This window comes from Melopsittacus undulatus, chromosome 5, assembly GCF_012275295.1.
Source record: "Melopsittacus undulatus isolate bMelUnd1 chromosome 5, bMelUnd1.mat.Z, whole genome shotgun sequence".
Classification (NCBI taxonomy): domain Eukaryota; kingdom Metazoa; phylum Chordata; class Aves; order Psittaciformes; family Psittaculidae; genus Melopsittacus; species Melopsittacus undulatus.
The window spans coordinates 80,983,958-81,008,771 of NC_047531.1; the positions used below are offsets into that span (position 1 = coordinate 80,983,958).

Below are 24,814 nucleotides of genomic sequence, written 5' to 3' on the forward strand. Positions count from 1 at the left end.
GTGAGATAGAGAGGTCCTTATCTTAGAATTTATATGGCAACATTAGTAATGATGCAAAAAACTGCCTCTGGTCAGAAGCTAATCATGTACTACCAGAGATGCATTTAGCCTCAGACTTCTTGTAAGCTTCAAATAGTTAAACTGTGAAGACATCTCTTAATATGCTGAAACGACACAGTCACATACAATGATTACAGTGGTGAATGTGATACGAATTTTTGACTAAGTGAAAGTAAAAAGAATGTGTTTGATGTCAAATAAGTGCATTAGCAAATCTGAATTGTTCCGAGACAGCTTGGACTATTCATGAATTCATGCCAAATTCAACTAAAAATAGAATAAAACTTCAACCTCAAGTTGCAGCTTTCCCCTCAAGTTCCTCGAAAACAGAACATTTTGACTTCATGTTCAAACAGTTTAAAAACTTAATTTAAATAACTTTAAATTGATTTAAGAGTGCCTCAGACCCAGAAAGTTAATTTCTCTGTATTTATTTTGGTGTTTGGGAGGGGGGAAATTCAGAGCAACCCAATAAAAGATGTCTGTTTGTGTGCATGTCTTGGGTGGGAGATTGACCACAAAACTGAAAGAGAAATTATTTGTTCTCAGTTCTCTGTCTGTAACCTGAAACATCTCTGCTTTTGGGTTTGTTTGGGGTTTTTTTTTTCTCTTTTCCAGTAGCTAACGTGTGTGTAGTAGATTGTGTGCAGTGTTATTTGTACAGAGGAGACAAGATTTAAATACCTATGTTCCTTCGCAGTTATGTGGTAAGCCCATAACTTGGATTTGAATATGGATTTGAAGCCCAGTGCTGTGTAGGTGAAACCAGGTTTAAATTCTTGCTCCTTCATCTCTTACGCAATATAGCTGTATCTTGAGGGTGGTGGGGAAAAGTCAGAATAGTTGGGTTGGAAGGCACTTTAAAGATCATCCAGTTCCAACCCCCCTACCACAGGCAGGGACACCTTCCACTTGACCAGGTTGTTCCAAGCTCCATCCAACCTGGCCTTGAACACTCTCAGGGATGGGGCAGCCACAGCTTCTCTGGGCACCCTATGCCAGTGCCTCACCACCCTCATAGTGAAGAATTTCTTCTTTACGTCTAGTGTAAATCTATCCTCTGACAGTTTAAAACCATTACTCCTTGTCCTATTGATAAAAAAAGACATTCTTTCAGGGTAAATATGCAGAAATACTGTGAAGCACCACAAAGGTGCGAGGGCCAACTTCAAAGTGTCTGGGAGCCAGGGTATAACAGCGCCCAGAGCACAGATTTCAGTTCAGAGAAGAAAACAAAGTGAGAGTATTTCAGCATCCTGTATCACATCCACCTCTTCTTCTAGTGAAGAGTATGTGGTGCATATTTTTCCCTTTTCAATGACCAGTGCTGAATTCCTCAGGGGACTGGTGATTCTGCGGATAGGGTGCTGTGGAAAGCTCTGTCCCTGGGGCAGAGCCTCAGCCTACCATCCACAGGCAAGGAGGAGAGAAGGCAAGGGGCTTGGTGTTAAACAAGGAAGAATCTGCACAGAGGCTTTCCCTGTTAGATCAGCCAAAGCAAGATGCTGAATTCAGCAGAGGTTGAATTTATGAGAACAGCAGCAGGAGGTGGGATGAAGGGTTTAAATGGTGAAAAAGCTTTTCATAGCAGTCTTTGTATTATAATAAAAGTGTTTGTTTTGGTGTCTCTGTCAGCCAGTGTAAGCAATATAAGTTTATGAGGAGCTGATATTTTGTGCACTAGAAATGCATTTGTCCATTCTGAGTGTCTGTTACGTAGCAAGCAGATGACTGGTGATGTTATTAGGCAGACCGTTGTTTCCACAGGCAAAGAGGCATCCTTCTTAATGCACAGAAAAACCTGTAACAACCTATAAGCCACAATATGTAACAACACAAAGTGGTATGTGTGAAAGCAATGCATAAACCCACTGCCTAAACTAGTGCAGGACAAGATCACTATGGAGAAATCTTAAGTTATTTTTGAAAAAGAGCCTTCCAAGGTAAGTCAGAGGCCAGAAAATTAACTGCTTTTGTAAATGTCCTGCAGTACCATACAGGGCACAAGGTTACACATGACTGGAACGATGTGGTATGATTTGGCTTCTTAGGCACTAAAGATCTTTTAGAACCATAACTGCAGTGTTCATTCCAGAATGATCTTACTTTATGTATTTATTTAGAGAAAACTGAAACAGTTTGCCATTTATATGTATTTAAAAGCTGCATATTTCCAAGGCTATAAAGGAAACCTTAAAAAGAAATTACTTTCAGAACTCAGTATTTTTAAATGCATAGAAAAAATGCATTAAAATTAAATAGATGTAAAAAAGAGAAAAACTCTTTCCTCTTTTTGCTACTTGATCATAACAAGTGATTGTGGTGCACACATAAAACTGGGTAGCATGGATTTTTGTTCATAACTTGTATTTCATTTTACGTTATGCGTTTGCCCGAACAGTTGGTTTCCACATTGTGAATTCTCTTTTGCATGAATGTTTTGAAACACTTAAAATTGGAGATCATATAATTATAGCTGTTTACAACATGCTAAATTTGTGCAGAAACTCTCACGCAGATTTCGGCTTTGTGTACACATATACAAAATCTTATTTCTCTAGTTCTTGAAGTTACATATTTGCATTTAGAACAGCAGGATGAGCCCTAGAATGTGTCATTAAACATCAAAACTATATAATACTTGGATCTAGGAGCTGGGTAGCACACCCTTAACTATTGGTGAGTTTTGTAGTTCTTTTTAGCACCCACAGCTTTCTAAGCATGTACAATATGAAAGTCTGAATTACACATAGTAATGGTGTTGCTCAGATTATGTTCTTAATAAGCTACTTTAGAAAGTGTGCAAGCTATTAGAGAAATACTGTTTCACTCATTTATACCTCGGAAATATTGGAGGAATGAGAGTTGTTGAAATTATCACTCTCAAATAATGCCATTTTATTAATATCTCTGGCCTTTTAATGGAAAAAATAATCACTGAAGAGGATTTAAAAAAAACAATTGTTTTAGGATGGAATTCACTCAAAAGTGTTATTTTGCATGCATTGCTATCTAAGCTACCTTTAATGTAATGGTTTACAGCAAGTCCATGACATCATGACAGCTGTCAAGTAAACCTTTTATGTTGCCCTGCTCAGCAAAACCTTTGTACTACCTTTGAAGCAGCGTGCTGTTAATTGCTTTCTTCATAGGCTGCTGGATAGAAGAGACTATGTAAATAAGGGTTTCACATTAGTGAGCAGTGATAATTAGAGATGCCTGACTTTTTTAAGGGGAAGAGGTCAAATTTTCTTGAATTAGGTAGAATGTGACTTTGGACTAAGATTTCCTGTGTTTTAGGTGCAGACTGACCATGCCTGATATTGGCATGTTCTCAGATGGTATTGTGCTTACCCTCTTGTAGATGTGTAACCGTGTGTACAGTCTGCACAGGCAGAGCAGGCTCCCTGTCCTGGTGGGCAGGATGGCAGAGGAATGGTCAGTGAAAGAGGGAATGGCTTAATCCAACCCGAAGGTTTTTTCGTTGTGCCACTAACCCCCCCAAACCTTCATACCCCCATTGCCCGGCTGGGTAACGATGATCAGAAGTTAAAGGTTGCCATCTAATGGTGAACATGTATAATACGGTGTTTATGGTTTTATGTTCTCTTTTCTTACTCTTCTCCATGTACCTGCAAGTTCTTTCCTTATAAAAAAAATAGAGGAATAAAAATGATATTTTATTCAGATTTTACACGGGGTGATATGTGATGGTTTATGACTAACAAGATGTTGCAACTGAATGTGAAATTCCAGCCATTCAGTTTAACTGAATTCTAATTTCCTAATGCTTTTTCTGTGAATGTAGATATCGACGAGTGTTCCTTTGAAAGGACCTGTGATCACACCTGCATCAACTACCCTGGTAGCTTTGAATGTCTCTGCCATAAAGGCTACACCTTGTATGGACTGACGCACTGCGGAGGTTTGGAAACTAAGTTTTGCTTATGTGTTTGTTTGGTTTGTGACCTGTTTACTCAGCCCCACATTCTTTCAGCTGAAGCATTTAGAACTGGAGATGATAAGCTAATAAAGCTAAAATAGCATGATCTTGCTATTTTAGCTTTATTTTTTGTGACTAAAATTTCAGCATCTCAGTCTTGCTGAAGAATTCTCAGGAGAAGAACATAAATAAAAACCAATGTCCTGGCATTTTTGATGGTGGTACATAGCAGCCCCAGTATGGGTGAGAAGCCTGCAGCTGTGATGCTTGCATCCACTGCTTCATGGATGCAGCCATTCTTCCACAACCATCGCAAAGCAGCTTCATGGCAGGGGTTCATCGCACTGTACAGGGTAAGGTTTGTTACAGAGTTTACAAGCACAGAGCACTAACTGGTGCTTTCACAGGAGTGAGGTTAGTCACAATTGTATTTACAGAAGGAAAACCACAAATGGTGAGCTGCAAAGAGGAGAAGGATATTGGTTTTACAAAGTTTATGAATTTTGGCATGCAAACTGATGTAGCAGAAACAGATGCCAGTCCCTCACTGCCATCTGAATGTTGAGTTCACCTGATTTGGTAGGGTTAACATGACACACTGTTAATCATATCTCTGCCAGCCCCCTCTTTGGAAGAAAGGGGTAGGTGCTGTATTCTGGTATCTCTTGTATAGAGCAGGAAAAGTAAGAAGTGAATTCACTGTATAGTAGAGGCAGGCAGGAAGAGAAATCGGGGTTCATCTGAGTAAAGAGTTTGGGAAAAGACTTCATTTAAGGGCAGTTCTGAAAGCAAAAGCAGAGTCTGGAAGTTCTGGGGACCTGTGCTATGCAGGGTGTGAGAGACTGATTTTCAGTTTCACTGTTAATTCCTTAATGACTTAATATATGTCTTAATTTAGGAAAAGCCTCAAAGTCTGGGGTTCAACCTCAGGCTTTAAATAATCTTCAGCCTTACTTCAGCTTCAGTCTTTTAAATAAGACTGAAGTAGGACCAAAACTCTAACTGGAAGTGCTCAGTGCTGAACCTCTGACCAAAACATGACCAGATGCAAACTGCCTGCTTTTTTCCTTAATGGCCAGATCCAAATCACTGCTCTGAATCCACCCTGAGCTTTGGTGCTCAGGCCTATTGTTAGTTTTAGTCAACCCCTGCAGAGTGATGTTTATAGTGGAACAAATAACTTACCCTGGCTGCCATCCATGTGGCACTGAGCAGAAGTCAAAACTAGGGAGAAATAATGAGAACCTTCAAAAAGGTTTGGTGCAAGCTTATCTCTTAGTAAGCTTTCTCTCCATCCCGCTTCTCTTTTGTTAGTAATTAATAAACTATGTGGCCATGCCCTTGTTCTGGGCCTTCATGCTGAAGGACAGCTCCTGTTGCAGTCTGGTGTCTTCTTCATGGCATCTCTTGTAATAAAAGTCATGTGTCATAAGGGAAACTTTTAGAAGGACAGTGCTAGCACTTACATCCCCTGTTGATGTAAAGCCCTACTTCCAGTATAAATTGCCTTGTTAAGTGACCTTAGGAAAGTCAGTAGAATTTGCAGGGTTTTCCAGTGCCTTGGGCAATTTGCTTCTTCAGGAGCTTAGTTCTGGGCTGAGGTACCTGACAGCAAGAGCTTGGGTTTGAACAGTTCAGCCAGAGTTCAGTGGCAGGAGCACTGTGGGCTAAATGTGTGTTTCAAAGTATGGGTTCACAAGTAGAGAACACTCAGCATAAGCCCCACCTCTGTGTATGAAATTTCCAGAAAAAAGGTTTTTTAGGGACTATCTCCCTTGTCCATTTTTGGAACTGCTGACCCAGGACCGGCAGAAGTTCTGACTCTGACCCAAAAATCATAACATTGTCCATAAACGTGCCCATCATATATGGGTGTCTTTCTCAGTTTATTGTTTGCATAATCTCCATATTTTCCAGATTTTTACTTAACCACCTGGGCTAAAATCGTGTATCAGAAGAAGAAAGACATTTCTAGATTCCAGCAGCTACCCCAGTAAATACTCCCATGTTCCCATCAAGTGCCCCAAGATGTCAGAGGAAAACTTGCCTGATGTGTATGGTTCCGCATTTGTTAACCATGCAGGGCTTGAGCCAATCAGTCATCAGTCCCACCTGCTACCTGTAGCACCCTGGCTTCAGATGGGGTCACTGGGCTGGAATACTGGGGCTTGGGGAGAACTGTCTCGAACTCAGGCAGTGTTTTTGCAAACCGTATGGATTCACACAGTGCCAAGCACATGGCAGTCAGAAGTCAAGCCTGGACTCTAGGCATGGTTTGTAAAAGTAGTTAGACACTCGGCCTGGGAGCATTTATGGCCAGACACATTGATGGTTTTCCTCTGCAGCTACATTTTGAGGCCTATCATTAAGCCAGAGTATTAGAAATTCAGTATATCTCGCATTGATTTGATGTCATTCTAGGTCATTTCAGCGTATGTCAAATGGCACAACCTATGTGCCTTGTAAAAGTATGACAGTAATGCTGCTGTTTCAGCAAGCAGATGAACAGAGCTGCGTTCAAAGGGCAAAAACCATTTGTCATTGAGGTTAGTGCAGTGCCCAAAATAATGGGACTGTAGTTCATAACAAGGGCTTTTAGGTTATGGCTATATTAGTGAAATAAAGACTCTGGAGCAGCATTGTGCAACTGATAGTTCAGTGGTGCCATATTAGAGTTGGCCTGTGCCATCTGAGCGTGTTCCAGAAGCAAGTACATGGCAGCACAACTCCTGTTGAGCATGATGGATAAACATTCTTTCTGGTGGTGGGAAGAGAGATGAGAGATTGGCCATGTCAACACCAGTATATAAATGCTGATTGCATAGACTAAAAGAGTACACCTCACATTGACTAAATACTTTTCTAATGTAGCAAAAGTTGAAAGATTTTATGTGGAATATCAGTGATAACATATCCAGTAATGGCTTTACCTTCCTGCAAGCTTTTACCTTTCATTTTCATTTGAAGAGTAGAAGACTAAATACACTTCAGCTGCTAGGTTCCTATCAAATATGCAGTTTCTTTCTCCATCTGAAGCATTTCTAAAAGCAAACTCTGTGAATCACTATGGAGAATTTATCTCCCTGTTATGCAAAAGAGATCTAATCTAACATAAGTTTATGCCTTTGACATTTTTCCATATGATGCAATATACATTATTGTCCAGATGCTGCAGAGACTTTTGAGCATGTTTTGCATCTTGTGAGTTTCAAGAATTTCAGTGTAATAGCCCTAGCAAGTAAATTGTATCATATGCATAAATCCTTGCAAGGGTAGGAGCTATACATTTATCTAAGGACAGATACATGCAATATGCACTAAAATTGTTTGACATGTGTATTGTCTGCATTTCCACATGTTTATACAAACTTAAATGTCAAAGATATAGTAGAAACAGATATCCTTATGCACATACTATCTTAATGCACAGTATACATGTGTACATGTAGTTAATACTCTTCTCAACTTTAATTACATTTTCAGATATTGATGAGTGCAGCATCAGCAATGGTAGCTGTGACTATGGGTGCCTTAATACCATGGGGAGCTATGAATGTGTCTGTCCACCTGGAAAGAAACTGCACTGGAATAAAAAGGACTGTGTTGGTAAGTGTGGGAAGCTGACTCAGAGGTGATTGTGGTGATGCTCCTATCCTCCAGAAGGGTGGAAAAGCCCGTGGTTTTGCCTGAGGGATGCTGCATTTTCACTGTATAGATATTGTGAAAATATAAATAGATCTCCAAATTAATTTTTTAAAGTCAAATAACATCTGGTCCTATGGGGTCCATAAACTAGAATGTAACTCCAGGTGGATTAGAGAATGGGCAGTCTGCTGGAATTTTTTTGTGTAGATAGGGTTTTTTAGGAGTCAATTCACACATATCTAAGTCATCTTATTATTATGTTATGTATTTTATATTTTCATCCTTAATTTGTCCTTTGTCCATCTCTGTGGCCCCAGCTATAACTCTTTCCCTTTAAGACTAATTTAGAATATTCAAAACATGTAACCTCTTACAAATAGGACATTGTATTCATGTTAATGAATAAATCTACATTCACAGCACCATACCCCAGTTTTTCAAGTTATCTCCAAAGGTATCCTGCTTAATATAAAGTACTAACCCTAGCTGTGTATTATTTGCAATGAGCACAATCCTGTGACCATTAAAATTATGGCACTTGCTTCTAGTGCCACTTTGTGACAGATCTGAATTTCTGTGTCCTTCTAGTAGATGACTTTTTACTGGGTTCTTATTTGAAGCATAACACATCTTGGCCATGGCTACAGCCATCCAAAGTATTTTCTCAGAGGCTGTAATTCCATTTTCACATTTTTAATGGGAATGGCATACCTGAGGTCTTTCATAGTCAAATTTAGGTTGTGGGGGTTTGTTTGGGTAGGGATTTTTAGAATCATAGAATCATAGAATAGTTAGGGTTGGAAGGGACCTCAAGATCATCTAGTTCCAACCCCCTGCCATGGGCAGGGACACCTCACACTAAACCATGTTACCTAAGGCTCTGTCCAACCTGGCCTTGAACACCAGGGATGAAGCATTTACAACTTCTTTGGGCAACCCATTCCAGTGCTTCACCACCCTAACAGTGAAGAACTTCTTCCTTATATCTAATCTAAACTTCCCCTGTTTAAGTTTCAACCCATTACCCCTTGTCCTATCACTACAGTTCCTAATGAAGAGTCCCTCCCCAGCATCCTTATAAGCCCCTTCAGGTACTGGAAGGCTGCTATGAGGTCTCCACGCAGTCTTCTCCAGGCTGAACCACTAGTAATTTCTTATAGATAAACTTGTGCCTAATACCTAACTGGGAGCAAGACAGAACAAGAAAGGGACTTAACAGAATCTCTGCACATATGGAAGTATTGTAGTTTTTTTATATACTTTTATATATAGCCAGGGTGGGGTGGTGGGTGTGTATCTCAGGTTGGGTTTAAGCCTTTGCCATTGACTTCTCTCCTAACCACAACTATGTACTTCATTTTTCCTGCTTAGTTTTATCTATATTAACCTTCCCTATTATATAGAGAATCAAGCTCTGTAGGAGTAAGAAATTGTTATCACTGGTGGTTTTTAGTTATCCAACAGGTCTCTCTTGCAATGTACCAGTTACTCCTCTGGAAATGAGTTTGTAAACTAACAGCAGGGACTACATTTTTTTTGAGGTCTGCTATATAGTTAGACCTCATAGTTAGATAAAAGTTTTGTGCTATATTCCCTCTCAGTCTGCTAAGAATGCTGTTCCCATGGTAAGAGGCTGGTTGAAAATATTTTCCTAGTTGTAAATTTCTCTTCCTTATTTGTAATACTGAGAAGATGGAAAATAAAACACTTCTCTATTGGTATACACTGTTTTATTTGATGAATTTAATGAGGCTTAAAATGAGTGTCCTCTCCCTGCTGATCACTTGCCTTTATTACCATCATTGTTTAGAGGCAACTGCATTCTATATTGTTATAAAAGCACAAAAAAGAAGTAGGATGATATTTAGTGATCCTGAATGCCACATGATTTGGAGATATTTGCAGTAACAAAATCCTCTTTTGCTCAGCAATGACACTTTGCACTTGCATTGTTTCCTCAGTCCAAAGAAACAAATTCTTTAAAACCATCACCAAAGCCACATAAAAGACCTTAGGAGGGAAGTAAGTGGAGGATGATTATTCCCATATTAAAGATGTGAACATCAGGTGTGTTTAAGGGACTTGTATGTATTTATACTTAACCAGTGAGGCCAGGAATGCAAGCCAGCTGGTGGCCGCTGGGACCCTTCCTCTGCACTCAAGCCAAACCAGGCAAGGCTCATTACAGCTACCACACTTGAATTGCCTGTTTCATCCCATCTTTACTGGGCTTTTCCCAAAGGCTGGCAGATCCACACCAGTCTGGCTGCTGCAGTTTTGGTCTCCCTTGGTGTGGTTCACTGGTGAGCTGACAGGAAAAATAACATTTTCAGTAGCACAGTCAGCCATGAGCAAAACAAGTCAGCCATGTCCATCCTGTAAGGTGAGCATGTTTGGAAGAAGTAGCAAGGAACAGTCAGGGAAAAAGCATATTTACCTGAACAGGCTGAAGGGGCTGAAGCAAGAACTGTTTTACAGACACCTAGCTGAGGTTTAACTAGCTGATGCAGTGTGAAATACCTGCTTGAAGCTGTGACCAGATACACTTAGCCTGGAGTCAGTGCAGAGGTTATATCTCTGGTGGAAAGGAGGTGCATCAGTGCCGGTAGTGATGGCACCTGCTGGCTGAAGGAACCTCGTCATTTGTGTGGAGCAGAACATACTTAAGTAACAATTCAGTCCCAAAAGATGTCAAAATAAGTAAAGGATTATCATTATTAGTGGCATACCATAATCTCAGGGTGAATTACAGAGCCTGGTCCAACAATTCATTACAACTCTCTGTAGTTTCAGCTAAAACACAAACAGTCCTGTACCCAAATAAGAGCAGTTTAAGACCTGCAGGATACTCTGTCTTCATCCTGCCATGAAGCCAAGAGAAGAAGCTGGGTATTTCCATTGCACAAGCTGCAACATGCCTCATGTGGTGGATGTTAATGAGAAATGGCTGATGTCTCTGTGTGTCACTGTCCCTTCTAGCACTTCTTGGAGCATATCAGCAGTGGCTGAAAGGACTGGTGGGACTGCCCATCTCCATCCCAGCATCTCCTGCCTCATCTCTGCCTGGCTGGAAAGTTTTCTACTTCCAGAGGCTACAGCATGGAACTAAAAGCAGAAAGTCTTTGAGAGTCAGAGAAGTAGAAAATACCACTTTTGCAGTCATCTAAATAAAGAGATCCTTGTGAGGGTGACTCCTATGCGTGGTTGGTAGTTGGCCTGTTAAATGGGAGAGCTGTTGCCTCCAAGAGAGAGGAAAGGACATCTCAGGTCATTAATATTACCTGTTGCTTCTGAGATCAGGATGTGCAGACAGAATTGTCCTTGTGCTTAGAGATACCTGCCTTCCAGAGTGCAGATCTTGGACCTGAACAGTCCTTGAGGGAAGGATAGGAAGGAAAGATGGATCAAGAATTTAGGTCAAAAACTGTGAAGGAGTTTAATTTTCAAGTCTAAGCTGAAGATCCAGATACTTTCTCCCTAACTGAGCTTGTGATTTTGCTTTGTTTCCATTTTCCTTTCCTCAGCACTGCATGCAAGTGGATGCACAAGGATCTGGGCTGGGCAGTGTCTGATTTATTTTCATTTCTCTTTCTTCTCTCCTCAGAGATGGTGAAATGTCTCCCGAATGCCAAACCAGCTCCCAAGGCTCAGCTAGTGTGTAGTAAGACAGGAGGCATAGAAAGCTGCTTCCTGTCATGCCCATCCAATACTCTTTTTGTTCCAGGTTTGTACAAAACGTTTGTGCTCCTAAGTCTAGAATGTGACTTGATGATTTTCCTCTGCCAATGTGTTTGCAGTCCTTACATTCAGTTTTTGTTCTGGACAATTGTAAATGAGCAAAAACATCATTATAGCTTGAACTGGGCCAGATAAGTACATCACTAAATAGAGGAGCTGATTACCACTTACATTAGAATCTTGGCCCTTCATTGTTTTATTTGAGTTGTCATTTGGAGGGGTGGGGAATTTCTAACAAAAACCTGAGATGTATCTACCTTAGCCAGGAAGGTGTGAAAGAAAAATTGTAATGTATTGAACTGCTGTGTCAAAAGCGAGGGAGGAAAAACATCGACAGTTGATTTCAGTGGATTCCTGCTGATTTTCAGTACCAGGTTTTTCAGCTTTGAGTCAAGACCCTGTGCCCGTCCAGGCATCTGTTTAAAATGAACTTTGCATCATGGCCTGAAATACCCTGTAACTGTGTGATTGAGCAGGAGCAGAAATGCGTCCCAAAACAGAGTCCCCTAGGAGGAACTCATCTTGGTGAGCACATTCTGAAGCAGGGGCAGGAAAGGACCAGTGGGACCCACTGGGATATTTAATGCTGTGGCTACCACAGCACACAATCAGGCTCCCAAACCAGCCAGGGTGGCATAAAACTTCTATCAGCTCAGCCAGGAGCACCATGGAGCAAAGGATGACCTAGAAACACCTTTAAGACAGTTACTGTCTCATACAAAATGGATGCGACTAAATCTGTCTCAGAAGGCTATATGGCAAAAAGAATCTCTCAGTATTATCTTCTGTGGTTGCTGAGTTTTAATACATTTTCCTGGTAGTAGTTTAGCAGAGTGTTATATATAGAAACTTATGCATTTCGTCTTCTCCCTGCTTTGTGTCATTTGCTCCAGGTAATTTTCATCTCCAGTTTTGCAGAGCAGGTGGGGAAGGCAATTGCTGCTGTGTTTTCATACATGTGCTGGTTCAGACAAAGGATTATTTTCCATGAGAATATCTCTACTTTTAGTACTAAGAGTCTAAGGACTATTAGTCCTGGCATTATGTGAAGTAGAGCTGTTCACACTTTATTTTCAGTTTAGCAGGGATTAGTGGAACCATGCATGTATCTAATTTGTATGCACCAATACACAGTTTTATCTGTGCAATATGTAAACCCTGTTACAGTTCTAAGTACCTTAGTTTTTGTTTCTGCCAGTTAAGTTCTGTCAGAGTCGGGAGCTAGAATTATTATGAAAGCCCATGGTTTATTATTTAAATTAAGGAGATGATCAAAGGACTCTGCCATGGACAAACAGAAACTATTGGGCAGCATGGAATTATTTGCAGCTAACCGCATGCCAAATTGTTTATAAAACGTAACATTTCAGTGCTGGAAGAAGCAGAACTTGCAGTCAACAGTGACGCATAGCCTCTGGCAAGCTATTTCAGCCATTTAAAATCCAAGTTCAGCACTTAAAACGCCTCCTTATTTAGCAGTGTTAATCAGTTTGTTGAAGATTAATGCTGGGGGGTGACAAGAGAGAAGATGCATGTGCTGACACTGTGTTCTGCCCTGCAGATTCGGAGAACAGCTACACGCTGAGCTGTGGCATTCCTGTCCAGCAAGGCAAAGCTCAGCAGAAACGCAACACAACCCTGCCCAGCTGTGCAGGTAGGTGCTCTCCTGCTCGCCTGGGCCCCAGTGGCCAGGAGGTAGGTCATGGAGGTCCTCCGGACCGTTTGGGAGTTGCATGACCTACAGCACTCGAGTTACACAAGACCAGAATTAAGGTATCCTGTGTTCCATCACGTGCACACTTGCTTTTCTGCATCCTCTCCTTGAGGGCAGAGGATACACAGCTGCCTTCTGGTGTGGCATGTGTGGGTAGGTCAGTACAGGAGTGGTGGAGGTTTGAGATGTATTCACTAGTGACAGATGTTTAGAATAATTTACTTTCCATAGTTCAGCAAGGGAATAGCAAGCATATCAAAATGGCATTTCTTCCCAGACTTGGAAGTGAGCCAGAGGGGCCCATCAGTAGCACAAGAGCAGAAGGCTACTGCAGGTTCCAAGCCTTGCCTGCAAAGCCCTTCCTTAGGAACATAGATCCTCCTTCGGGGGATTCCCAATAAAAAGGTTATGAGACTTTTATGAGCACATACTGTTTCATTTATCTTGTTTTCAGAAAGGGCTGGATTATGTTTGCAGAGACATTTCAAAATGTGTCTTAAAGCTGATACTCAGCATAAAATTAAGTTCAGCTCAAATGGTTGAGGTCTGGCAAAATTAGAAGCACCTGGAACAGCACCCAGCAGTGGGAAGTGTCATCTCACTTTATGTATCATTATCTGCTGTACTTGTCTCCAATTTGCCAGATCTCTAACCATGTATTTCTTATATATTTGGAATGTGTGAGGAGGTGCAATGCTGAGGAGTGCAGTAACAGGGCAGTAGATGTGTCTGCCTGTGGCACAGGGGCATGATACCTCTGTAGTCCTAGTATGGCAAAGCCCTCCCAAGGAAAGAGGGACCCATGCTGCAGCACTTACCTGCCTTCGCCCCTCCACCTGCTCCAGGACCATGGGCAGCCCAAAGCGGCTGACAGGTGATGGGCCAGGTCCAGCCTTTTCCACTGCGAGAAGTCAGCCAGCAGCCACATTTCCTAAGTGGTGCATGGCTATATAACAGCCTTTAAAGTCACAAGACGTAACTGGCTTGGATTTAAAGCTGAAGAATAAAGCTTGCAAGCCATAAACCGCAGTCAAATAAAGATGTTTCCTTTGGATGGTTTTCAACTGCCAACAGTGTAGCTCCACCAAATTAATCTTATTCCTGGTTGGCATTACCAAGAGCAGAACTACAGCCAAGTAACATAGGAAGTCACAGATAGAGTCAGGAAAAAAAAGTCAGGAATTATTCTTTTCCATAGTAATAGACAAATTCGTGCAAATTCCACAAAGATGTGCAGGCCTGCTGGAGGGGAAGCCTGTGTGCAGTGCATGTGTGACACCAGCAAGTTCATTGATCTTCATGGCCTCAAGAATAAATGCTTACGTGAGACAGGTCTTCTTGTACAGAAAAGTGTGTGCAGAAAAGTACAAAGTGTGTAACTCTTGGGCTGTGTCTTTTATTTGTCTCTAGAAGACTCCTGAGTCTGTTTTTACAAATGAGTTTCAGATTTCATTTCATCTGTATCCCAAATGATAGCTTTCTTATTTTACGTCAACAGATTCATTAGCCCCTCCAATCAAGCAGAAAGCTCGTTTTAAAATTAAGGATGCAAAATGCCATTTACGGCCTCGCAGCAAAGAAAAAACAAAAGATTCTGGGAAGCAAGCTGGTTTAGGTATGTGGTTTCCTCTAACACGTATACAGCACTCTAATTTTTCCTTTGCTTGCTTGCTTGTTTGCCTATTTTGTTTTCATACTGCAGACAGGAAAGAATAAAAACAATGTTTGTCATATTTGGATCTGAGTTTAACTTCAGGCCAAGGTTCACACACTAGCTGAACATTGCCTTGGGTTTGCATCTGACAGTATTGAAATGTCACCAGGTGCTGTGAAAAATCTTTGCTCACGAGTACATGAGTTTGGAATTCAGCTGAGCCTTTTTCTAGCACTGGTAATAGAAGAAATATCCTGAGGCAAAAAGCTGTGACCTATGTGAAGCTGTGTGAAGCAATGCCTGTTTGCTTTGGTTTAGTTTTCCCAAGTGTGGTTTATGAAAGAAAACAAAAGATGTTATTTATTTGCTTTATTCTGGATTAGTATCTGTAGTATTTGCAGCAGCAAAGATAAGCCCTATGTGGGAAAGTTATAATTCAGCTCTGGTGCTCCGCAGCCTTAGATCTTTTCTTATGTTGGAGTGAGTAGTTATAATGTTAAAAAAATAATAAAATTAAAGGTTTAGACATAATTACCAAAACTCTGAAATTAAAAAAAAGTTTAGGTGAGGATGAGTCAAAATAATCAAATGTTCTTAAAATTCAGTATGACTGGGCATATGGTTTTATTGTTTTCTAACATCATTTTTGAAGTTGGATAAAAAAGATACTTGAAAAGTTATGTGTATTGAACAGATCTTCATGGCATTTATTTCTTGTCCTGTATCCCCTTGATACTATGACAGGGACAGTTAAAGAGTGTTTGGGTGTTGCTGCTGTGTATTTCCACAGCTTTAAAGTATTTGAAGTTCATTTAAATTTAATATAAGCTCAAAATTTTCTAGCTTTTAATACACAGTATTGGTGTAATTGCAACAGCTCATATTGCAACATGATAGCATACAGCAAACTTCTACTGGTGATATATTATCTGTTGTGACTCTGCCTTACCACTTTTGCTAGAGAGTAAGAAGTCGTATATGAGCCCTGAATAGAGGAGAGTAAACAATAACTATCCTAAAAAAGTGCTAATGGTTTAAAGATTTTATTTCTTAAATTTAGACTTGTATTTTATCTTTACCCTGAAATCTAGACATCTATGACTGTAATTTTCCAAGTACCCACTTAAAACAAGTCTCAGTTGTCAAGATGCTTGCCTTGTCTTTAGGGATTGTCTTCTTTTAATAAGATTTGATTTTCAGACTCATTTGTAAAGTCATGCAGTCACCTTGGGAATGTATTTTGTGGATTCATTTCCTTGTCTTTTGCTTTGCTTTGTTTTTATTATGTCATCTAAACTTTGGAGTCTAACAGAAAGATTATATAATATAACCACAGCTTGAAATGAAATCCTCCTGGTGGCCTGACTGCTAGAAATTTCTCCCTGGCCTGGAAGGTCCATTGCCTATCAGAAAAAGGATGTTTTTCACTAAGATTGCTTTATATAGGGAAATAATGTTCATGTGATTATGCCCCAGTGGATTGTGGCCCTTTCCACATAATTGGCAACAGCATTCAGCTCCTCTGGCTTGTGATAAGATGAAACAGCCACAAGTTGTGCCAGGGGAGGTTTAGACTGGATATTAGGAAAAAGCCTTCATCAAAAGGGTTGTCAAGTGCTGAAACAGGCTGCCCAGGGAAGTGGTGGAGTCCCCATCCCTGAAGGTATTTAAAAGATATATAGATGTGGCACTTAGGGACATGGTTTAGTGATGGACTTGGCAGCGTTAGGTTAATGGTTGGACTAAATGATCTTAAGAGTCTTTTCCAACCAAAATGATTCTATGACTTCCCCTCAGATAAAGCCTTCCAATACAGTTTCATAACCTCCCAGTCAAATGATTTAAAACCTTTGATATCTGGCAATTGCTGAAAGAGATGGAATAGCAGCTGGTATTTTCTAGAGGCCTAGGCCTACCACTCTCATGAATTTATGAAAATTGACTGTCTTGCTTTGTTTAACCATCAAATACATAGTACTGTTGATCTTAGAAAATTTATGTAAAGAACTTTCTAATTCTTATGCAGAAAAAGGACAGGCAATCGTAGGCACTAGAGGTACCACTGTGCAGCTGAGCACCACCACACTGTGTTTTCATGCCCTGCATTCACCAGCAAACCCAAAATTGCACAGAGAAGGAGGTGTCTCACAATGTGCATGAAATGCTGTGAAGTTTGTCACTGCACTCATGATAACCCAGCTGAGATATCGCTTATTAGCCTGTCACTTGCTACTTTGCTACTTGATTTCTTTTCTGTGTTGCTTCTCTTATGCAAAGGAGGTCAATTCCCTTGTACAGACAACTGCCAGGTGACCTTTGTGAATCTCAAGTGTGATTCCTCCAAGAAAAAACGTCGAGGCCGTAAGTCCCCATCAAAAGAGGTATCCCATATCACTGCAGAGTTTGAAGTGGAGATGAAGTCGGAAGAAGTTTCAGGTTTGTGAAAGATCTGTCTGTGGAGAGAAATCAGAATTCAGTTCCTTTTTGTGTGGTTAGAATCTCTTTGATGCTATTTCATCAATCTACCATGCAAACTTTTCAGCACAAGCCTCATTCAGCAGCCTTTCCAAACTCAAATTTTCACAGATTTAATTGAAAGGAATCAGGTATGAAATTAAGATTAAGGAGCAAAGATTGAACCTGCAGCAAAATTCCTTCAAAGTCTTAAGTCATGTACTTTAATTTAGTCTGATTTCTTTAAACAGAAGTGCTAATTGATGCACAGAGAATGTAAGGACTAGGTAGAAGTTCTGCAACAACAATGATAAAAATAGGCTCCAAAATGTATGTTGTTGAAACTTCAGTCTGAGAATCAAACATTTTTATCACACATTTGGAAAACTCATGTTTTCATAACAAACTGCAGAAAGAAAAAAATTGCTTCAAGTTATTCATGAGCTGTAATATTATGCTATAAAATCCAGCCAAAGAAAATGTGGGCTGAATTCTATAAACACATCAGTCCTCAAACGCAGGTTTGTTAACCCTGAGTGGTACCTCACCAGCCAAGTGATTCAAAGACTAATTGTGCCAGAAAGTACCTTTCTTTGTTAGAGAAATGTGAAGGATTCCTGGCCAAATGAGTAGAGCATGGGCAGATCAAATTTGGAAACAGTCGTGGTGGCAGACTGAATGCATATCTGGAAGTACAACACAGGGAGATTGATGTTTGCTGCAGCCCTTTTCTGTGCATGCACTCAGTGTACCCAGATTTTTTAATGCTAGAGGTAAGATGCCAGCACTCAGTGTGCACTTACAAGGCCATGCAACTCAGTTTGATGGACCTCAGCATACTGTCTTGTCCCTTTAAAAGGCCTGATTTTGAATACAGTCAGCTGCTTCTACAATTGATACGGAGAAGACAGTGAAACAAACAGAGGTGTCATAGTGTGATGCAGGCTCAGCTTTTTGTTAAGCACCTCATTTTAAACATGAATCTCAATTGCTTCTAGTTTTGTTATCATTTCCCATCTAGACACCTGTAACATTGACTGTGTTCGGAAAAGGATGGAGCAGAAGCTGCAAACTGCAATCAAAACATTGAGGAAATCTATTAATAAACAGCAATTTTACATTCAGTTTTCTGGGACAGAATATGAAGTGGCTCAGAAGCCAGCTAAAGCTACTGAAGGGCATGAAGCTTGCAGTACAGGGCAAGTGCTGCAGGATGGAAAATGCGGTAAGTACCAATAACCTATTCAGCATATCCCCCAAAATGAGCTTGTCCCTAGTGAGCAGGGCAGAAAATCTGTGAGATAACAGATGATTTAGATCAGTATCACTCAACATATATGTGTGAACCACTGGCAGTTAATAAGACTTTGAAGGGAGTTCATGAAATGATTGCAGGAAAAGAAAAGAAACATGTATGTGGCTACATTCCCATGCTGTCAGCTGGCATGTATCAAGGCCTACCACAAGGCAATGTTGGCAATTAGTTCCCAGTTGTTCCCAGCATCTTACGAAAACATAATTACAATTCTGTAGAACAATAATATGGTATTTACCCAGATGCCATGGTCACCTCTCCCACACTCCTCACCACAAAGTAATCTGTGACCCATGGATATATTTGTATTTAACACTCAAGAGGTCCAATTAAAAAAAAAAAAGAAATTTGTTTTAACTTTATGTAAAATACCTAATTTCTTTAAGCTTTTCCCAGATTATCAGGCTCTAGTGCTTTACTAGAGGTAAAGGTGCTAGTGCAAAGGTAACTAGGGGCAAGGTGCTAGTGCAAACCTGTTAATGGCAGTTCTCAGTATGGCAAGCTTCCTTATCACTCAGAATCATCTTTTCAAAATCAGCATATCTGTTTTCCCAGCTGCTTTTAAACACCAAGTTATTTACAAGCACACAGAAATAGGTGAGTGCAGATCTGATAGGTGCCTTTAATCAGTTGGTTCAGAGGCTGTTTTCATTACAGAGGAACAGTGATTTAGAAGCTATTGAAAGAGTTGCTATTGTTGTCTAGATACCTGTACATTTAACTACCTATATCCAGCAGAGAAAAATGTTTAATCGAGTTATGTGCCCTGTTGCAGCAAGAAAAGCATGTGTATTCATATCTGTATTTAAAACACTTTCCAGTTGGGGTATTTGAGTGTCAAGAGACATAAAATATTAGATGGGATACATTGCCGTCAGAGAAATCTCTAGACTGGACCTCAGGAGACAGACTTCTTGTAGTCATCTGCCATAAAAACAACATGTAAATTCACATCACTTCCCATGTGTTATGCACTGCTATTTTAATTAAACTGCAAAGTTTTTAGACCGCATCAGCTTTATTAACAACGTATTTCTGATGAACAATGCAGTACAATGCCATTTAATAGCTTAAACAGTAGAAGGACCAAGCCCTGATGTAAACTGACCTAGACCACAGTGGAGATGAGCCTGTTTACATTAGGTGAGGATCCTGGACTAACATATGCAGAACATATGCCACTGTAATACTGAGGCCAAAGAGATCCATCTTCTCTAAATGTTTGATATAACGGCAAATAATGTGATCAAAATGGAAGTCCTTATGTAGATTCCCCTTTTCTTTTCTCAGTTACCTGCAGCACGGGCACCTTTTATAGCGGAGAACATAATCAGTGCGTTCCTTGCTCACCAGGAACATACCAAGACACAGAAGGTCAACTTACCTGTGAGCCCTGCCCAAGTAATGATGGACTGGGCGTAGCGGGCGCCCGGAATGTGTCAGAATGTGGAGGCAAGTTTCATTTGATTATAAAAGGCTTAGATGTTGCCACACACCATGTGAGGCATGGAGGCTAAAAGAGGGGGGAGCCTTCCACACTTCTGTCTTGTAAAGGTAACAGAAGAAATCTCTGTGCACTTACAAGCAGCATGCCAAATGTTTTGGCTTGTTCAATCCACTGACATTGCTGACAAGAAGATGGGACCTGCTACAGCAATGTGAATTATGGTATGGAAATGAGCAAGCCAAGCAAAGCGCTTTGCTTCAAGTCAGGTATGGAATCTGGCCATACCTCAACTTGTAAGGACTCATCAGGTATACTGTGAGCCAAAGGGATGGATTACTTTGGACTGGTATTGGTGAGTCTAATAAACCTGTTGATTTAATGTTTTGCATGAGATGCAGTTTACCTGGTCTAATCAGCAGCAATCATAATTTTGAGATAGTTATGCTGCAGGGATCTATAACCCAAACTCAGAGCTATGACTGCAAGTTTCAGTGCTGCTTGAATTCACTGTAGCTTTTGGCAAGTGATGTAGTATCTCTGACTCAATTTCATGATGCATAAATGAGATTATAATGATGATAATACCTGGTTTCAGAAGTGAGCTGTGCTTCTGTTATAACTTGATCAAGATAAGGTTTTAAGACACAACTGTTAATTATTTTCCTTACCTTATTTCATTACAAATGAGCAAAATCTAATTTATAGCAGATAATTTGACTTTGAAAGAAATCTGCTCTATCTGCCATGCAAGTTCTAACTTTAAAATTCATCCATGTAGTTTACATTAATGCTTTCTTCAAGGATATCTACAGTGAACATACAATGAATGTCACTTGAGAAAGTGCTGGTTTTTCCCCATCCACTGAATAAAAAATAACTCTAGAGTCTCCAGTCCAAACGCATGGTAGATTTTTCTGATTTGCTGTATGAAGGAACTATTACAGGAAAATTGTTGAAATGCCAGTGCATCTTTGTTATGTTGATTTGTATTGATCCAAAATCCAACAAGAATAGATTACCAAAATCAAATCCGAGTTTCTAAAAGTTGACTATAGTATTCTGTCTAAAGTGGCATGTCAACTGCAGGAAAAAGACTGGTTTGTTTCAAGGCTTGCATTTGAATTACTGTTCTGCACAACAACAAAAAGAAACCCATCTGATTATTTTTGCAGAGTGGATCTGTCTCAAAATATTTGCTGTCAGATCACAACAGTCTGGTTTTCTGCTCAACTCTCTGCTTTCCTCTTTGAAAGTGGCAAGGGAAGAAGTCCAGTATGCTTTGGACTTCATAAACCTCCCTGTCAAAGATTTGATCAGTATGTCTCCATAAAACGTGTTAGCATATGTGATGAAAGAGTGTATTTTGATGAACACAGATATTGTTAGAAATGTACCCACCACATGTAAGCAATAGTATTTTTGCATCATATCTTCTGGAGCAGTAATGCCTGTCTGGTGGTACAAATAAGGTATGACTGAAATCCTCACCCCTACAGGTGAGGCACATACAACAAGTATGGAAAAAGTTTTTAAGTGCCTGTTGTGTAGAAATCTGTGTTGGAGCTGCAAGTGAATAACATGCTGTGGTAGTTAATTTACATGCCATCCATGTAGGTCCAAACACAATAGGAAACGTAGCCATTTGGGGCATTTCTCAGAGGAATCCCCTCAGATCTATTTTTTTTTCTGGCAATTTCAATACAGAAAGCAAGAAGGGAGCAAGTTACCTCACTCTGATATACAGGTAAAGACTGAGACATACTCATGTTGAAAGCATTAAGTATTTAGCAGTTGTAAAACCCAACTGTACCTTTTCTTTAAAAGGATGTCTGTAAGCTTAATGTTCACACTAAAATTAGATCCAAATCCACACTTCATTAAGTGCCTTCATGTTAAAAGGACAGTGACAAACCGGACCAAACCAGGTGGATCAGTCTTGCTACAAAAACAACAGCAGAACTGTCTTCAAATCAATATCATAGTATTTCTCAGAGGTCTGTGTCACAACAGCCAGCTTGTGTAGTCATATTCCAGCCAGCTGGGATGGAAGCGCAACTAAATCCCAGAGGTGTCCATAGCAGTTTGACCTTTTTGTAGGAACACAGCTTGAATTTTGCTTTTGTTCAAGAGTTCTAGTTCATCTTAAAGTGGAAAGTTACCCCAGTTACTTTCTCAGTTTATCTCCCAGCAAGTATTGGGGTTCTTAAGAGAACCCAACCCCAACTATATCTCTCAGAACTTTCAGGTTTTCAAGCCAGGTGTTTTCACCTGCTGTTCATTCTCAGGGAAGCTAAATTACAAACTTGGGATTAGGCAACCTTGGGGAACACCAAACATCTCAAAGTGCTGGTTTCCCAGGCTGGGGTGGTATGAAGATAGACATTAATGCCATGAGCTTAAAAAACTTGACATCCTGATTCTCCAGTAGGTTGTCAAGGAGTAAAGTACTTAAGGTAGCAAGAACCAAACCAAACAAATGCCAATCAGAAACTGCTTGGAGAGCAAGTTTGGAAACCAGGTCGTATCTGTCAGTAGACTCATTCACAAAGTGCTTTGCTTTACACAGACCAGAGCTTCTGAAAAGCACTAGTTTTCACAGCTACCTGGAAAGCTGCTGATGTCAGCTGTTCTCATAGACAGGGTGCTGGACTGGTCCCATCCTGTCTGGTAAATCCCATGATCTACTGCTTCTGTATCTATAAAATGGAGATACAAAAAAACCAAAACAACAATTACTTGCTTCATAGATATGGTGCAAAATTTAATTTTTTCCTACAAAGTGCTTTGAAATTCTCAGGTGAGAGACTTGGTGAAAGCACAAAGTTCTAACATCTTTATAAAGCCCTTGCTAAAAAGCAGAACAAAAGGCAAACAGAAACATAGGTAGCAAAGAGCTACCAGTGGTATTTACTGGTGCTGGTTCTAGGAAGCAGCTACAGGAAGAATACAAAACCAGCAGGTAAGATTGGAATTTGATGTGCAGGTGTCTTGCTGTCATGTGTTTAAGTTAAAGGAAGCTTTGCTAACTGCTGGTGGGTTTTATACTTTGTCCAGAAAAGTTGGCTCACTGATACAGATGATCATTTTCAATTTCTAGGGCAGTGTTCTCCTGGGCACTATTCCTCAGATGGTTTTAAACCTTGTAGAGTCTGTCCTCTTGGTACATACCAGCCTGAACCAGGAAGGACCCTCTGCTTTCCATGCGGCGGTGGGCTTGTGACCAAGTATGAAGGTGCTGTTTCCTTTCAAGACTGTGAAACCAAAGGTGAATTTGAAATCTTTCCACAATTCATATTCCTGCTGCTTGCCCTCTTGTTGGTAATCTTCAATACCAAGGGGCTTTGAAAGGTTCCAAACCAAACATAGTCACTGCATGTAAAAACATAGTGTGTAAGTAAATTAAATGGTCGGGAAATCTGTCAACTAGGAATGATTTCGCAAGGTTGCAGAGAATGAACTGGCTTTATGACTTTCTTTGGAACTACCATGGGCAGGTATGGGGTCAGCATGGCAACTGGTGGGTAAATCAGCCCCACTGCATGGCAAGAAATAAAACAAACTTGCATTAGATAATGCTCTAGCTTTAACATCCTGTGTATTTTTATTTATCAAATGAGAAAAACTAAACATTACAGAAGTTATATGAAGTTAAGGACTGATTATTAATGGGCTAGAAACTGTAAGCACGGAACACGTTGTGTGTTCCATAATGTCAGATTCCAGTGCAAAGGCTGAAGAAGGGATCTGCTCAAACACACGTTGGTGTAGATACTGGAATGACAAGGAGGCTCTGGCAAACAGACACTGACAGAAACATCTCTCCCGCTAGTGTGAAAGGCTTTTTTTTTTTGCTTAGGCAGATATATATCAGCTTCCATTTATTACCAACTTATTGGAAACCACTGTATTAAATACAGTGAGAGACAAATGTAGCATGTGTTACTAGCTTGTAAGGGTTTAGCTCTAGTCTTTGGAACATAATTCTAGTTAGAAGGTCCTTTGTAATGCGAAACACAGGGAGCTGTTGTTTTCTTTTGCATTTTCTGGCCTAATAAGTATATTGCAGAACTGGGACTGTGAGGTATATCCAGGGTAGAAGAAAGTTTTCTGTGCATTGAAGATCGCTACTTTCTGAAAATAACGCATCTCATACCTTACAGTTCATTGTTCTCCTGGGCACTACTACAACTCCACAACACACAGATGTATCCGATGCCCTATGGGAACATACCAGCCTGAGTTTGGTCAAAACTACTGCATCACCTGCCCTGGGAACACAAGTACAGATTTTGATGGTTCCACTAATGTTACGCATTGCAAAAGTAAGTTACTTTTATGTAAGTTGTGAGATGAAGCATATCTTCAGATCTGAACTGCAGCTTGAAGGTTCCAGCTGTCAGGCTGGACTTCAATTCTCTAATTCCTAGTTAGCATTCACCTGCTGTCAGAAGGAATAGTAAAAATTGGGAAAACAATGAGAAAAAAGCCTGGAAAAGTAGCACCTGATGCATATGACTGGTTGAGCTTTAATGTAATTTGGCACAGTGCCAGCAGCAAGTTAAAGGTATAGAACTTTGGGGTTCCCAGATCTTGTAAGTGATCTTGCAGTGATGCATATTCCTCCATGTCTCTGCAGAGCACAGTATCTTCTATCAAAGCAACTGCCATTTTATAATAATTATAAAATACTGGGAGAGATGGGCATGCATACTGCAACTGCCAGCTAATCGCTTATGACAGTGAAATCTTCTCGCAGGCATTTGTGCAGTACTCAGCTTCCTATCTTCAATTACCATTTTAAACACCCCCAAAGATTCCAGTGCAATTTTGTTTGATCTTTGTGA

At 40.3% G+C, this 24,814-nt stretch overlaps 1 protein-coding gene across 1 annotated transcript in view; it reads left to right on the forward strand.

The window, feature by feature from the left end:
- Positions 1-24,814, forward strand: part of SCUBE1 (signal peptide, CUB domain and EGF like domain containing 1) — a 203,342-nt gene that overhangs the window by 172,528 nt on the left and 6,000 nt on the right. Inside the window, exons 9-18 of the mRNA XM_034063355.1 lie at positions 3,869-3,985; positions 7,487-7,609; positions 11,253-11,372; positions 12,948-13,040; positions 14,599-14,715; positions 17,032-17,190; positions 18,230-18,433; positions 19,814-19,975; positions 23,068-23,235; positions 24,131-24,292. Coding sequence (XP_033919246.1) covers positions 3,869-3,985; positions 7,487-7,609; positions 11,253-11,372; positions 12,948-13,040; positions 14,599-14,715; positions 17,032-17,190; positions 18,230-18,433; positions 19,814-19,975; positions 23,068-23,235; positions 24,131-24,292 — 1,425 coding nt within the window. The remainder of the gene's footprint in view (positions 1-3,868; positions 3,986-7,486; positions 7,610-11,252; positions 11,373-12,947; positions 13,041-14,598; positions 14,716-17,031; positions 17,191-18,229; positions 18,434-19,813; positions 19,976-23,067; positions 23,236-24,130; positions 24,293-24,814) is intronic.